At 47.4% G+C, this 16,598-nt stretch overlaps 1 protein-coding gene across 3 annotated transcripts in view; it reads left to right on the top strand.

Annotated features, from left to right (window-relative positions):
- LOC135388283 (plexin-A2-like) overlaps positions 1 to 16,598 on the top strand; it is a 246,693-nt gene that overhangs the window by 200,690 nt on the left and 29,405 nt on the right. For all 3 annotated transcript variants that reach the window (XM_064617721.1, XM_064617720.1, XM_064617722.1), the window contains one exon: positions 8,900 to 9,028. In XM_064617721.1, the coding sequence (XP_064473791.1) occupies positions 8,900 to 9,028 (129 nt within the window). The remainder of the gene's footprint in view (positions 1 to 8,899; positions 9,029 to 16,598) is intronic.

The following is a 16,598-nucleotide window of genomic DNA, read 5'->3' on the forward strand; positions in this document are numbered from 1 at the left end:
CGGGCTGTCTTCGGAGTGAATGTCCAGTACATAGAGGACGGGAAATTGGCGCTCCCGACACTTGCAATGAGAGAGCTTTTCGAACGCCACACTGGGAAATACCTGAAGTCGGAGGTCTTGGATGTGCTGTCCATGTACGGAGTTCGAGCCGAGCAGGTATACAGCATAACGGCCGACAATGGTGCCAACATGATCAAGGCTGTCGAGCTTCTGAGAGAGGAGGAGCTTGAAGAGACCGCTCTACGAGCAAATGATGATGAGGAAGAAGATTCTGCACAAACATTGGATTACTTAAGCGAGCTTGAGCAAGCTGGGTCTGCGAATAGTGATGGGCCACTAGTACAAGGCGTGAGGTGTGCCGCATACACGTTACAGCTGGCTGTTCACGACGCTTTGACAAATGAAGAGGCCCAAGAAATAGTTGGAAAGTGCGGCGCGCTAACAAAACTGCTGCGGACGCAGACAATGATGTCCTTGATCCGAAAACTGCAACTGAAGAAGCCGGTCATTGACACCCCGACCCGATGGATGTCAACGTCGCGAATGAACTAAGGGAATTCTGCGACGACTTGCTCACTCAGCCCAACTCGTTCACATCGGATGACTGGACTAACGCAGAAGGTATTATCCGTGCGCTGGCTCCAGCAGAAGAGGCAACCAAGCGTCTACAAAGCGAGCAGCTTGTAATTGGAGATTTCCTGGGAGCGTGGCTGAAATGCCGCATGGAATCTGCTAAGATGGCAACACCGCTGGCTACTGCGCCGGCATCGTCCATGGATAAACCTCAAAAGACCTTGTTGGAAAACGACGCCTTCTGCTCTGCTGTGTTCCTTGATCCCCGGTACCGAGTCCTGTTTACGAGAAAGAAAGGGCAAAGCACGGTCTCAGTAGCGTTTGGAGCACTATGAAGCGGTTAGTTCAGGAGTCATCTGGTGCACCAGCGGAAGCTCCTGATACGCCACAGCCAGGTCCTTCCCATTCCGACAGCGGCAGCGTAGACGAGCTTGAGGTTTTTCTGAACGAGCAGGAACAGTCAGCAGCCGTGGGTTCACGTTCCCCGACAAGTTAGACGGAGAAGCTTATGCACCTTCTGGAGCTGTTCTCGTGCGAACCGCACATCAAAAAGGAGGTAAACATTCTAGAATACTGGAAAAGAGAAGAGTTGAAAAAGCCACAACTCTTTCAGTTAGCTCGAGTCGCGCTGGCTGTTCCTGCAGCGCAAGTAAGCGTCGAAAGAGCTTTCTCTGGACTGAGATACATCCTGTCTCCACAAAGAGGATCTCTTTCCCCGGACAAGATGATATCACGCTTTTGCGGTCACTGAGAGTGTAAGCACAGTGTATGGCTACACGTTGATATTGTGCTACCAAGTATAAGGTATATTTCAGGCTCTGGTCAGTAGTTACACGGACATTTCACTTACAGACGATGTGTTGTCGTTATTCTTTCGGTGTAATGCTTTATGTTTATTTTTATTTTTCGCAATTTAAATCACATCCTGTTGGTGGAAAAACAAGAATAAATGCATGCAAAACGTAACTGAAAGACCTTGTATCATTTTAAGTCCTGACTATAATTCTGAAGTATATTTGATCAGCGAACCGGTTCCGAACCGATTTATTGCTTCCCAACCGGTTAATCGAACCGGTATATGTGAAATCCGGAACTGAACCGGTACCTAACCGTTATAGCCGACCCGAACCTGAACCGGAAAACGTTTCGGTTCGACGCTCTGTGGCAGTGAGCATGCTCACGAGTGAGTCTTTGCAGAGGTATGGGTACCATTACGATGCCGGAAGTCATCCATGTCCGCTTTCGGCTGTCTCAAAACGGACACACCGGCGTCGTGGTCCAGTTGGTAGAAGCGTCCGCTCGTAGGTGGTAGCGGGTTCGAATCCTACCACTGCCTGAGGTTGTCCGGCAGGTTTTTCCACGCGAACGTCGGCACAGTTTCCCATGAAATCGCCCCAGGACACATACTTACACCACTCCTTCCTGCTGTCCTCTTTCCGTGTATCAACGTTTCTACGCTGCTCACAGCCACAGTTGCTTCGCGGCGATAACGCGACATAAAAAGCCTTCTTTCCGCGTATGTGTGTGAATGTATACAGGGTGTTTGCTCTAACGTGTCCAGAAATTATATTTAAGGCGAGCGATAAAAGAAAAGCAAGTGGTACTTTTCTGCTACTTGAGTAAGAAGCAGGTACTGCTTCACAAGTAGCGCCTGTTTCTTAGTCAAGTAGCTGAAAAGTAGCGCTCGTTTCACTCGGCGCTCGGAATCACTTCTTCGCAATATAATAGTTTCTTCGCACACCGCTCAGAAACGGCGTAAAATATCGTCACAACAGAAGTACTGGCGTGTTCTCCTTGTATTACCCTCGTCAATGACACATTTTGTAGAATTCCAGGATTATCCGTTGATTTGTATTTTGACCGAATTTGCAAATATTTTAGTGTGCGACACTCTATCGAGATGGCAGCACATGTTCGAGACGCACCAAACTTTAATTTATTAAAAATCAACGGCTCAGCCTCGTCCAAAACGTCATTGACTGGAGAAAAGCTAAAAGAGCACGCAGTACAGGCTCATTCACACATGCGTTTCAACAAGCGGCGCCGCCTCGGCGTTCGCGGCGCCGCCGAGAGAGGCCTGTCACACATAGCCGAGCCGCCATCCTGAAAACGCGCTTCGTTGTTGTTGCTACATCAAGATCGTACCGACACTTCTACCACTTTTCCTCAAAATTTACATTGTGAAGCATGTTCTCCGTTTTAAAATTATCGTGAAGCATTTCTGCTGGAATCATCAATCGTTGGAATGACAAACGCGACACAATAGCAGAGAAAGAACGGCAGAAGAAGCGAGACACATGTTTACCTACCGACGACCAACACACGGTTACACACAAGTCGTATTTATTTTCGTCGATTCCGTGGTTTGCGCAAATTCCCAGCTCATCGTTGACAGCTCAGACACCAAACAGCTATTGGTGACAAGGAATTTACTCACGCGGAAGCACCAAACACATACACACGCACAAATGACAAAAGATCCCAGCGCGGTATCGGGAGGCCCGCCATTGCCCACCGGCGCCAAAAGGAAGCCACCTCCACCCCTCCGAGCGCTCCGATTGGCTGGATGAAAAGCGTTCGCGTTTCTGCCCTCCGAAGCTGCAGCCAGACTTGTACAAAATACTGCGCAAAAGTATTTAAAATAAGATACTAAATACTCTACGGAAAAAGTATTTAAAATAGAGTACAAAATACTCAAAACTGAAAGCACTTTGAGTAGAGTACTAAATACTCTAAGAAGTATTTAAGATACTCTTTAAAGTATTTTAGTATTAGCAGTAAGTGAAACGCGTATTCTGAACGTGGCCTTACAAATGAAAGGAATAAACTTCATCAGTCATGCATATCTTTCATTTGCAACGTTTTGGTGTCAAGTAATGTTTGGTGAACTTTGGTGAACCCAAGTAAACTTTGTTGATATGTTCTGACCCAAAACTTCGCAATCCCTCCTGTATGTCGGTTCGGGTCTTTCAACCTCTGGCACGTGTTTATTGTTTTGATGACCAAGGAAATAAATGCCGGAATTATCTTGTACCTAATCCCCTGGTGATTCACCTGGCAATATGAATAGGAACGGTTTTCTGACGAAGGTGGCTATTGAGAAGCAAGGCCAGGCTTGGGACCAGCCTATTGTACAAGAGGATAAATGACAGATTCGCGAATTCCCGAAAAAAAGAAAAAGAAGAAAAAGGGGGTTAAATTCCAGTGAGCTGAAAATCTCGGCACGGCGGGAAGTGTGCTGGATATGGCTTGACGAGGAAGGGAAGTATTTTGAGTACTGAGTAGCAAGTACCGAAAAAATTATTTTAAATACATTAAAAATGCTTGTCGCAAAAAAAGTATTGAGTAGAGTACCAAAATACCGGAAAAAGTATTTAAAATACTGTATTTTGAGTACGTACTCAAGATACGTACAAGTCTGGCTGCAGCACGGAGCGGTTCTCCAAAAGCAGCTGGAAACGCTCCGCGGCTCGCGTTTCGCGGCGCCGCGAACGCGAAACGCGCTCAAAAAACGCATGTGTGAATCCAGCTGTTTACGATGATCGTTTAGAGCGTTCCCGTGTCTTGTGCGAACGAAAATCGCCCATAGATCTCTGAAGAAGTGATTCCGCTTTAATTGAAATTTCTGGACACGTTAGAGCAAATACCCTGTATACATGTTCCAACCAGGGGACCTCTCTTCGGTTCTTCCTGTCTTCTATTGTGGCAAACTTGAAACCAGCGAGCAGCGCTCATATACGCGCCGCTTGGAGCTTTTCCCTGCCCTCTATACCGTTTTCCTTTTGACGCGCGTCGAAGGCCCCGCGTGCATTAGCAGTGATAACAGAACCGCGTATATGTCTGAGCAGTCCGATCACGCCTCCTCGTCTCGCCCCCCGCGTCAATCCAGAACGTGACGAGAAAGACGCTATGACATCGGTTCGCCTACTGTACCACCGCGGATTCCACACACACACAAAAAAAAACTTAGGCTAAATCTCTGCGTCGTCCAAATGCTGGACATATACTATACGGTGCGCCCACTGGGAACGGATGAGGGCTTACGCGAAATGAACGTATATTTCTTTACAGAACTTATTCACTCGATATATTTTCTTGTCCGTGCCCAACGTAACCACCTGCACGCTCTGGTTCACGAAGCTGGCCACTCGAAACGCTCGTACGCGCTAACCCCAAAGTGCATTCGTAGCATAATTTCTACTCCCTACTCTCTCTCCCTTTCTCTCTCTCTCTCTCTCTCTCTCTCTCTCTCTCTCATCGCCGCCAGATTAATTTCCTCGAGCCGAGATTAAAGTTGGCCAGCGAACCCGTACAAACGCATGCAAAAAAAAAAAAAAACTACCCGAGAAGAAGGTAGGGAGTGGGGGAATTATGAATTTACTGCCATGTACATGCACGGCTCTTCTTGTGTTTATGGTTCCCGCCGTCCGTGTCAACGCAATAAGCGTTGGCAACGTTGTCCCGCTATACGCCTGTCCCTGTTTATGTTTGTTCTTCGTCTTTTTCTTCTTCTTGTTCTCCTCTGTGTCGTGGCGGGGAAGTGATGTGTCTGCGTGTGTACACAGCGCGCGTGGCCCCGTGATGCAGACGCAAATTGCATTTTTCGCCGCACTGCTTCTCCCGATTTTGGTTGCGGGGTCGCGCATGTTTGTTTCGTCTCTAACGGCACTTGGCGTGCGTGTTTTTGAGCTTGCTACGCGTTAAAAAAGTGTGCGGGACGCATAGAGAAGTACAAAGGATGCCCGTGATGAAGTGGAATTAGAAAATTCGCAGCCGCTGGAGCACGTAAAGGCGTCATCATTTCTCTGGTGTGGTTGCTGCATTCAACGGAGACGAGGAAAATATTTCGCTTTCTTCTTATTCTTTGCACGTGCTGGTTGTTCTCTTCATCTCTTCTGTGTGGGATTCAGCGTAGAATTTGAGTCGATCAGAGTTACGTCTATGACTCGTGCTGACGAGAAGAGTATTTGAGTAGAGTTACTAAATAAGCTTATTTAGTGACTATATTTGAGCACAATCTCGTGCCCATTTTGCGTTGTTATTGTTATTGAAGACGTGGCTTTTAAGTTACCGGTGTGTGGTTTAGGTTAGGGCATCTGTTCAAATGGATAAGTCTAGATGAGGGTTTCAACTTTGCGCACACCAACTCGGTCTTTGTATATTGTAGACCGGAGGGGAGCTACGTCAACAAAGACACGTCTTAATGAACTTTAAAAAGCCGGCTCGTTCGAAATCCATGAAGTGTACCAAAATGTCGCTACGAGATAGGTGTATGCATCAGTTGGTCGCTTGATTGGTCGAAGCGCTCTACTAAAGAGTGGTCAACTGCCGATGAGGCGGGGCATCTTGCAGGGGTGGGGGTTAGGGATACCACGCGTCCTAGGCCGGCTTCGTAGGGACTATGCCAACACTTGCTTCGGGCTCTAAAAATCTAAGGCTTAGGGCGTATCCAGACTAGTTCCGAAGAAAACCAAGAAAGGAGGGAGCAGTACGGAAGAGAAAAGCCGACTTGGCCGCAAGCGTATAGCGGCTCAGTTTTGCCACCCATCGTGATTCTCTAAATATACGAACTTTATTCTAGACGACACTCTTGAGATATTGAGGCCCACGGACGCATTGCGGTGTTCTGCACTTGCCTTGCAGGACGCTCGTCTTTCTCTGCCCATCCTAAGGATCGTTGCAGCGCACGTCGTTCGAGACATTTAACTGTTCTGCCTTGTCTTCCTTTTCAGCCCAGACACATTTGGAACCGTATAGCGAAAAAGGAAATATGAAACCGCAACTGTATGGGGACCATTTGGCCGAAGCCATTAGCACCGAACCTCGTGGGCTACTATTATTGCCGTGCTCTGTGACACCCGCTCCGGCGTGACGTCTGGCCCGTCGTGGGTGTTTACCATTATTAATCTGCGCCCGCCCGATGACCACACCCTCGACTGCGGCGCCCACCGGCGGCCATTACTAGCACCACACATGGCGTGCCCGAGTGTGCTTCGCAGATATTCGAGCGCCGATTTCGGAATCGTTCTGCGGATCGCCTTCCTTGGCATTTTATTATTCATGCGTCAATCGGCCCCTCGTATGCTTCGAAGGAAAAAGAGAATTCTCGCCCTTCGAGTCATGCGAGGTGTCAAAGGGCGGCCACGCGTTTGGCAACCACGGCACGTCAGAGATGACGGGATTTTTTGTGACTGTGTGGTTGCGGAATGGGGTCAACCATTCCATTCCGAGGAACGGACATTTGTGATAATTCCATTCCTTTCAATTCCTCGGAATGAAAAGGTATGGTCAGTTCCCATTCCTGGAATGACTTGGCAACCCTATTCCATTCCCTTAATTCCATCAATAAAAGAAAAAGGGCCGGTAACCGTGCTGGCCAGTCCAGTAGTGCTAGAGGAGCCTGACATTACCCAGCACGGAAAAAGACCGAAGACAAGATTATTTCAGCGCAGAATGGGGCAGAAACCACAGGGTTGAAACCAAAACTACCACTGGGGCACCCAGACCATTCCAACCCAATTCCATTCCTGGCAAAAAATGCCTAACTCCATTCCAATTCCGTTCCAGGCTTTGATAAATCTGGAATGATTCCGGAATCATTCCAACTCCGTAACCCTGATGTGTAGGAATAAAGGCCGGCACTGGAAATTCATTCAACATCACATCCTAGTGAACTTTGCTCAGAGCCCATTGCATCATATCAGCGTTATAACCCGTCACTGTATGTAACTTCGGACATCATATTGTCTTCGCCATTTTCACGTGTGCTTCTTGCCTTCTTCCTATTCGGAACGTGAAACGCTGGCGGCGGCCATATGCTGACCCGTTGTTAGGAGCATAAAAAAATACCCCACATAAATCTTCGTCGGAGTAGAACTTGTCTGGATACGTTGTGCTCCGCAGTTGACTCATAGAGGATTGTAGTGTGATACGAATCTTATCCATGCCAGGTCTGGATCGAAGCCGTCGTAGCCAGAACGTTCCACGATCGGTTTAAGCGTTTCACCTGAGCAGTAAAAAGCACGTCACACGAAACTTTTATTTCGTATGAACACTGGAAAACAATCAATATGAAATGATTATATTTTTGGGATTTCTTTCGCCAAGACACATGGAGGAACCAAACACAGGAGCGGCCCTTCGCATGATTTTCTATGGAGGTCCGGCGTAGCCACCCCTCGCAGTAGTCCTGTGTACCACGTGATCGCACACGTGACCCAAATAACATGGCGGCCTCCATGGATGAAAAAAAACATTCAGGCATGGATCCGGGTGAATCTCGTGTTGTCCGGAGGTCAACATAGAATTACTTACGCATACGCAGACACTGAGCCGCGTAACCAAGCGATGTATACCTAAACTGAAAAGAAAGTCACGTGGTGTACAGGAAGTAATGGCTGTTTTGACTCGAGCGACCACCAGAAGGGTCCCACGCACGTCTGTTCGAAACGGCCGCTCCTGTGTTTCCTTCCTTCATGATTCGACATCAACTTCAACACGCATCACATCGCAACATCACCCAGAATCACATCAATCTCCATAATGTGATTGTGAATGATGGCCATAGCGGTCATCGTTAGTGAGTTTGCCGACCCATGTGAGCTCTTTGAGCGAGAACATGCTGGTCTACTGCGTGACATTTTCTTCCTCACTCTAAGAAAAAAAAAAGAAGAGTAATTTTAGTCCCTTTCGGAAGTAAATGCACGGGAGTAAATGAATGTCACAGAGTGGAGACTGCATTTCACGGTCTGTTCTAGGAGTCCCAGGCACATAATTCGCGTACATGAATAAAAATACTTCGAATTAAACCGTCAACCGTGATATGTCGAATGATATAAAGTCTTGCGACATGCATAGAGCACAATTTCGCGAGAAACAACCTCTGTCTATTTTTTCCTCTGTGTGAGTGGAAAATTGCTAAGTTAGCGAAGTTATATAGCCTTATTCCATGAAGCTCACGAAAATCACATATATTTACGTAGACTCTTGCATTCAGGAAAACATTTGCGTAGTTTCAGTACGTGACTATTTGCAGTCCTGGGGAGTAAATTGTGGGGATAGGAAACTGGGGAGCAATTGCTGTCTAGGGGGTCTAGATACTGCAATTACTCCCCATTTCACCGTCCCCCCCCCCCTCCCCAAAATTAGAGTGCAGGGCAATGCTGAGACAGGAGATTGTTGTGTTGCATCTAGATTTTCCTTTCTGTCTGGTGGCCCAACCATTCGGTGTTCGGGAAATGAAACTGCAGGAAGTATTTATTGCGCAAGTTTCTTTCGTTGCATACGTTTCTGTGTTTCTCTTAAAGAACTTATTTTGTGTCTACAGGCCGTTGTCGAGTCTGCCACCTACGCCAACGAGTACAGCGACATCGTCATTGAGGAGGGCAAGGCCGCGAACGCCGACATGCTGTTCGACAAGAAGCTGAAGTTCCTCTACGTCATGACTGAACGGAAGGTAAGAAAACCTCAACCTTTACTTATTTAGCGTATGCAGTTAAATGTTCCTCGATATCGCAACACTGGCTTTAACTATCGGGTCACATATACGACTATAGTCACGGTACTTGCTCTCTGATGTTTTTCCCCTTATCCCCCAAAAAAGAAAAGCACCTGCCAGAAACACCAAAAAGCCCGAAAGGATACCTAATATGGGTGTCGCACAAACACATATCCGCTCACACTATGGAATTCCACCCACCCCCTCGCCCATGAAGCGAAAATCCTGCGGAAATCCAGCTGGGTTCTACGCTGGGTTTGCTACACGTATTTACTGTGCGCGTGCTCAGCGTACAGCAAAGAAGTGCGAAGAAAGTGAGTGTATCGTATATTATCGAACGTGCAATTCCCACACGACGTATAGGAACAAGGCCTGATCGCTTGAGCACACGTGACGTAACAATTAAGCGTCCGCCTATCACGACTGTGCTTCGGCGGCCGTTGTTATGGAGACGAGCCGCCACCAGCCACGTGGGCAGCCACCAATAGCCACAGAAAGCCTGTATATGAAATCGCCCGCGGCGATTGGCTGAATCCCGACTTCATACGTCAACGTGTGAAAGACGGAGGTACCCGGGTTCGAATCCCGGTACCGGCTGTGCTGTCTGGGGTTTTTCCTGGGTTTTCCTCAGACGCTTTCAGACATATGTCGGCACAGTTCCCTTAGAAGTCGGCCCAGGACGCACATTCCCCCAGGGCGTCAGTCGTGACGTTGCCCACCTACGTGAGGCCGACAACGGCAAGCCCTTTCACCACCCACCCCCCACCGTGTGAAAGACTGCATGCGAGGATACATTAAGCAGGCCATCTGTATCTTGGTGGCGTACAAAGTGGGAAAATGGCGCCACGGATTCTTGTCTCTCCCTTCCTCCCTCCCTCCTCTCTCTCTGCATGCTCCCTACATTAAAGGAGCACTGAGGTGACCCCCAATTTTTTTTTTCGCGTTTTTGGGTGCTGAGTGTTCTCCAACGAATAAAATGAGTTCCTGCCAAAGAACGATGAGCGCAGGTGACCTACAAAGCCAGGCCTCTGTTCCGCACACCTTTGAAAAGATCCTTCTCGTGAAAAGAGCGCATTGCAGAACGAGAGGGCGTCGTGACGTGTATTACTCCCCACACGTGACCAATGACGCACGGCGGCACAGCTCAGGCATGTATAAGCCGCGCGTGAGCTGAGAAGAAAAAACAGAGAAAAAGGGCTCGGGGCATTCTCCCCGTCACGTGAGAATCGTTCCGGCCGTCAGCGGCTGCTTTCTCCGACCGTTTCTTTCTTTTCTTTCTGGACAGCTTTACAAATGAGGCAGGATTTCGAGCGATGTTAATGTTACCTCATTGCTCCTTTAATGGTCGGATTTTTTTTTACTTGGGACCAGCTGTTATCCGATTGTCTCCGATGCGCGTGTCTATGTTTTTTAAAAGGAAATATGTTTTTCTTCTGTTCTTTCTTTTACTCTCTCCCTTGAAAGCGCACCAATTTCCATCGCCGCGGAAGAAAGGAATCCCATTTCGGAAGGGCGTTCACAATGCAAGGAATAAAAACGAATGTACGTTTGCGCAACATAATCTTTAATTTATAAGCGGCGCGAACACACAGAGTCACACGCGCACCAGATTCATCCGACACGAAAAAAAAAAAAAAAAATAGAACGGTCCCAAAAGAATCTAAATCATGCGATGCCTCGCCATTCAGCGGCCACTCTAACAACGTTTCCCGTCGCTTCTTTCTACAAGGAAAAAAGAAGAAGAAGAAAAAAAAACTGTAGAAATATCAGTGATGCACCGCCCCTCGTCTCGTTTTCTGTGTTTAATATGAAATGTCTGGGCGCTGCATGGAATGCCAAAAAACGTGCGGCTAAAATTTAAAAGGCGGCGCCTATAGCCCCAGGGCCACTGCGCCGTTTCTACTATCTCTCCTTTTTTTTTTTTTTTTCTTTTTTTTTTTTTTTTTACCGTGAGGTTTGAAGAGTGGTCTTCATTTTTTTCCCGGTGGATGCGCGCGCAGTTATACGTGTAAAGCACGATACACGCATACACATAACATGGGCTTCCGAGAGGCCGACACCTGCTTTTGGTGTGCCGAGCCAAAAAATCTAAAGTCGGGAAAGGATGAAAGGTAGTGATGAAAGAGGAGCAGAGGAAGGAAAAAAAAAACTACATCTATTGTGATTCCCTAAACAGAAAAAAACAAAAAAAAAAGACAGAACGACGAATGTGTTGGATTCGTGGGGCCGAATTTCAATTCGGATGTCTCCGCGCGTGCGCGGGTATTGTGTTTCCTATTCCTTCCTGTGGCCTCGAGCGAAGATATCTGCGAGAAAATGAAATCATGGGGGAAGCGGTGCCGTCGGGCATATTGGTCAGGTTTGCCGTCGAGTTGCTGAAAGAAAAAATAGAAGTGAAAAACTAAAGAACTGAAAGAATAAATTATATGTATCTATATATTTTTATTTTATTTTTTCAAGTATTTGCGTTCATTGGCTGGAACGTCCGTGGCGGCTTTAGTGTATTATGTGTTCGTATCTGCCACGCTGTGAGCGATGTCACAATGCAGGGGGGTAAATGTTGACCTTGTTGAGCAGGGTAAATGTTGATGTTGTCGACGAAATGTTGAGCTTGTCCTATCGCCGCCATCTTGCATTCTCTGCCCCCTTCCGTCCCCAAGCGTCATCTCCATGAAACTGTAGCCTCGCTGCCGTAAGGCCTACTCGATTATAGTGACCATGTCATTATATTCAACGTTCATATAATCAGCATCTCCTATGCATAAGTAGGGAAGTTACTTTTATTTTGCAGTGCACTACCGTTACTCACTACTTTTTCAAAATGTAACACGTTGCGTTATTCGTTACTTCTGATAAGTAATGCCGTTACTTTTACATTACTTCACCAGTTGTCCTTATAATATGTACCATTTCTGGTTGAGTCACAAGTGCATTCCGCAAATCGATACAAGCAATGTTGGGCACAAACAAGGGTCACACATGAAGACAACTTACATGTACGATTTATTGCAACGCAGAGGCAGTTGATGTTCAAAATTTTTATCTGTGAGCTTGGCCCGTTGGGCTGAGAGGACGCCTAATGACCAGTGGGTGCTCCTTATCAAGGTTGATAGGGACGGGGACCTTTTATCTCACACAGTACAAATCCAAACAGCCAAGCCCTTGGTACTTTGTTACTTGTTCAGAGGGTAGAGGCTATTTTTCTGCCGCTTTTGCCCCATTCGTCCGAAAAATACCAGAGGGAGTGAAAAATAGAGGTGCTAAACAAAGGTGACATCTCAACCAGGGTAGGTCAATAACCCTTCTTTTGCGTTCTTCGTGGGTGTTGATGTGACCTTCGTGTCATTGTTGCAGATGAATAGAAAAAAATCGGGGATTTTCCCGGATTCTGGACGCACGGTCCTCGCTCAAGCTTTCAAGTTTAGACAATGAAGCCATGTTCCCGAACACGCAGTAACGCATAACGCCGTTACGCGTTAGTTATTAAAAATGTAATGACGTTACGTTACTCATTACTTTTCTCCCAAATGTAATGCGTTACCATATTTCACTATTCGAACGTAACGCACTACTTTGTAACGCGTTACTCCGCTCCTATGTTCCTATGCCAAATCCCGTCTGCGAGATCCGGTAGGGGCGCTATGCATCGACTCAAATGGGTTTCGTGATGATTGGACAGCTTAAACTTGAACGGGCAGAAGCGCGCGCATTAGCCGTAGCAGACGACAGCGATGGGACGCGTACGAAACTCGTTAAAACGCATGGAATAATCATGAAAATCAATGTACGACTTCCGCAAGAACCAGTGTCTCATAGTGCATGGGCTGACTGACTGCGAAAATCCATATGTGAGCCTCTGGATACAGTAGCGTCACAGTAGCGTACGCGTCACCCCCCCCCCCCCCCATAGCAACGGGTGCGTTAAGTAGGCGCCCCAGGGCGCGAGTGTTTCAGACTCCAATCACTTAACGCGACGCAAACGCCACTCGCGCACCCGGGGATGTGAGACTCCGAGCCGCTTTTCGCGCTCCCGTTTCATTTGGGTGCATCGAAGCAGACGATTTTCCGTGACGTACTTCCTGTTGAGCTCCAGCAGACGATATTCGAACGATCTTCGGAAGCAAGATACGGACTTTCTATGCTACCCAGTGCTCCGATTTCAGTAAACTGTAATATTTTTAAACTGTTGTCAAGCTTTGTTTATTAGTGGACAACTTCCACACGGATATCGGCGGTTAGTCTCGGGAAATAGTGTTTTAATGCAGACACATTCATGCCATGCAGTCATCTTCACAGTAAATAGCTCCTATGGTGTCTGTTATAAATTCCCATCTTTTCCATTTCATTCGCTGTTACAAGGAAAAGTCTTCACAATTGTCGTCGTCGCTTCCAACGTTGCTATAGGTTGAAACTAAGCCAACGTGTCCTCCGTCGGTGCACTGCATGAGCAGACAACAGGAAGTGGCATCAGCGAGCGAGCAGTATGGCGCTCCAAAGTTGATTTTCGCTGTTTAGTGGCCGCTCCGGGTGCCTCATACTCCCGATTTGAATGCGCCAAAAGAGCCAATATCTTATCGCAATGCGCCAATATCTTAACACAGGCAGGGAAATAAAATCAGGTGCTCGCAGAGAAAGAGAGGTACTGGTGTGGCGCGTCACCCCGTGCGGACCGCACCCCCCTAGTGGCGCCACTGTCTGGAACGGGCCGATGACCAGCACCGCCACCGCTTAGCCTCCAAATTGCGGCGCTGGAGACGTGTGCAAGTGACGTGGCCGCTGTAGCACAGGAAGTCGTGTGCAACAGCCAGGTTCTGTCACGAGTACAGGTGCTTAGAAAGCTCTTTAAATTACTGTAGTCACGAGTCTTTTAAGGTGTTGTGGTACTGATAACAAACATACAAAGCAAAATACTACGCGATAAACACTACCCGCGAAATGCACGCCTTTCATGAATGTCGGAAGGAACACGAGTGAGAAGGTAGACAAAAAAAAAAAAGAACAGCGCCGAAAAGTCCGTGGGAGAATAAAAAATGAGGAGGGCGTCTCAGAAGGCGAAAGTGTGGCTGTCAAGCACAGCGTTGCCAGAATGATGGATCAGCTAAGCCATATAGCGGCTGCTGTAAGGCTTCGCTCGTTATCTGCGCTAGCAACTGGTGGTTTTGGCAGCAGGCAGTGCCTTGCAGAAAATTGACGAATTTTCCCTCTCGAGGTAAGATGGAAAGGAAAGTTTGGGCGCGTTCGAAAAGGGAAGCAACGCTCCGAGTGCAACTGCGGCACGGGTCGTCTCCAGAAAGTTATATCGCCTATGAGGGGATGGAAAGCAACATGTAATGGAAGCATCCAGCTTATCCTGCAAGGAGTTGCAGCTTTCCCACAGGTAACGTGCGGGATAGACGACATGTAACCGTTGGTGGTCGCCCCGTCCTCATCATCATCATCATCATCATTCGATAGACATCGTTATAACCGTAGCGAACACTCGGAGGGGATGTTTCCGATGGTCGACTGTGTCCGTGCTGTCTTGAAACATCGAACGCTATACTCTCACGTATTTCTCTTTCCCGAATTTTAACCGTATTCAGTAGAAATATTCCTGTTATACCACGCGTGCCAGAAATCTTCGCGCAAAGAATGGGAAGAGGAGGGCGCGAGTATGTACTCTCTCTCCCCCTCTCTCTCTCTCCCTCTCTCTCTCTCTCGTTCAAGAAACACCCGATGACATCAAACGAGCAGTGAAGGCCCGCTCCATGAATCCTTCATTTCTGGCTGCGCCATATTACGCGAGAGATAACACGTGCTCTTGAGCAAGAACGGTAATCCTAGCTGATCTGTAGCGTGAGTGAAAGGTTTTTGATGTGCACACCACCCTCTAGGGATCCCCATGAACTCCTTCAGAGCAGTGGGTCGTCTTCAGCAGCAAAGTTTCGTGTTCTTCTTTTTTTTTTTTTTTTTTTTTTTGCATTCGTCCGTCACTCCATGACCGAATGAAAGTTACTTTGACACCAACACAAAAGGAACGGGAGTCATACGTTGCGTTGTGCGTGATTTATTATCGATAGAAAATAACGCAATTTACGCCATCGCTCTCCCTCTCGAGAAGGCCGACAATGCGGAGCACGCTCTCATTGGTCTCCGCAAACCATTTTGTCCAATCATCGCGGGAGGTCTTTTGAGGAGCCAAAATTCCGTGGCCTCTCCGCGTTGGCCCGCTTCTTTAGAGGGAAAGTGCACATTGCTGTTTCTTTCGCTCATAAATCGCGAACAACGCAACCCATGAACCCGTTCCTTCTATGTCGTCGGGATGACTGAGGCACACACTTGCGTTCTACCACCAAGGACGACGTTACGATGGAAGTGTACGCTGGCATGCCCCGTCAGACACCCGTGGGTCGGCTTATAATACCGTATAAGAAAGCAAATGGACGGTGGGGCATTCCTAACGCACACACGCCAACGTCCCGAGCATTAATACGACTCCTCGCGGAAATTTATGACCGTGTCACTTGCTTCCCGGACACTGTCTTTCGAGGGTGTCCTCCTGTCAACAAACCGGACACACGTCTGCGTTTTCCCTTCTCCACCCCCCCCCCCTCCCCTTTTTCGTCCACGAACGAATCCCATTACAACTAATCACAGAAGAGGCGTCCCCTCGTTTCCTCGTTCCGGGCGAGATTTCAAACCCTTCCTATATAGTGTCATGTGACCGCCATAGATTTTTTTTTTCCCTTCGCTTTCGTTTTTTTTCTTTTTTTACTTTATTCAACGTGCTACCTGCATTCTGGTTCCTTTGTACTTCCCGAAGCGAAGAATAATTGGAAATTTAAGAAGGGCTCTCTTCTTTCCTCTGTCGGTGTACGCTTTGGATTATTGTGCCGCGTTAAAAGGACAGCAGCGTGCTCGTCCAATGGAATTGCTGTTCTTTCTCTTTCTCTCGTTTTTTTCAACTAAAACATTTCGTTTTACTTTCGCCCTGTCGAATGAAGCGGAAAATCTGGGAAACGTAACGAGTGCGAAGGGAACGTAATCCTCGTTGGAAAAGGAGAAACAATTACTGTGGCAAAGAAATGGGCTCCGCGGTGGGTATGAAAATCCACGAAGGGGCAGGAGTATATTTTGCTTCTGCCTTCTTATTTTTTTAATTCTTTATTTATTTTTATTTTTTTGAACGATGTAAATGGGGGATTTTTGAAGAGGGGTAGTATTCAAATGAGGGGCTCGCGGCCCAACTCGTAGATGTAGTTACATTGTGTGTTGCGAGTGCAAGTCTATAGCATGGAAAGATCATTCAGTATTTACAGGGTTTTGTCTTTCGCAACAGTCTTGGGATGTAATAAACAGAGACTAGTTACAGCTGAGTACTTGTAACTATAAGTTATTTCCCACGACTGCTTCCCAGTGTCTGGAGGCTCCTACGTGGGAACTGACATATATAACCCCGGTAGAATTTTCCCTGTAGAATGACAGAATCGTTTAATGCTCTGCTATCGACATCGCGTGCGATTGTTTTGTTTTGATTCTATCTAGTTGC

Source organism: Ornithodoros turicata, chromosome 3 (assembly GCF_037126465.1).
Source record: "Ornithodoros turicata isolate Travis chromosome 3, ASM3712646v1, whole genome shotgun sequence".
Lineage (NCBI taxonomy): Eukaryota > Metazoa > Arthropoda > Arachnida > Ixodida > Argasidae > Ornithodoros > Ornithodoros turicata.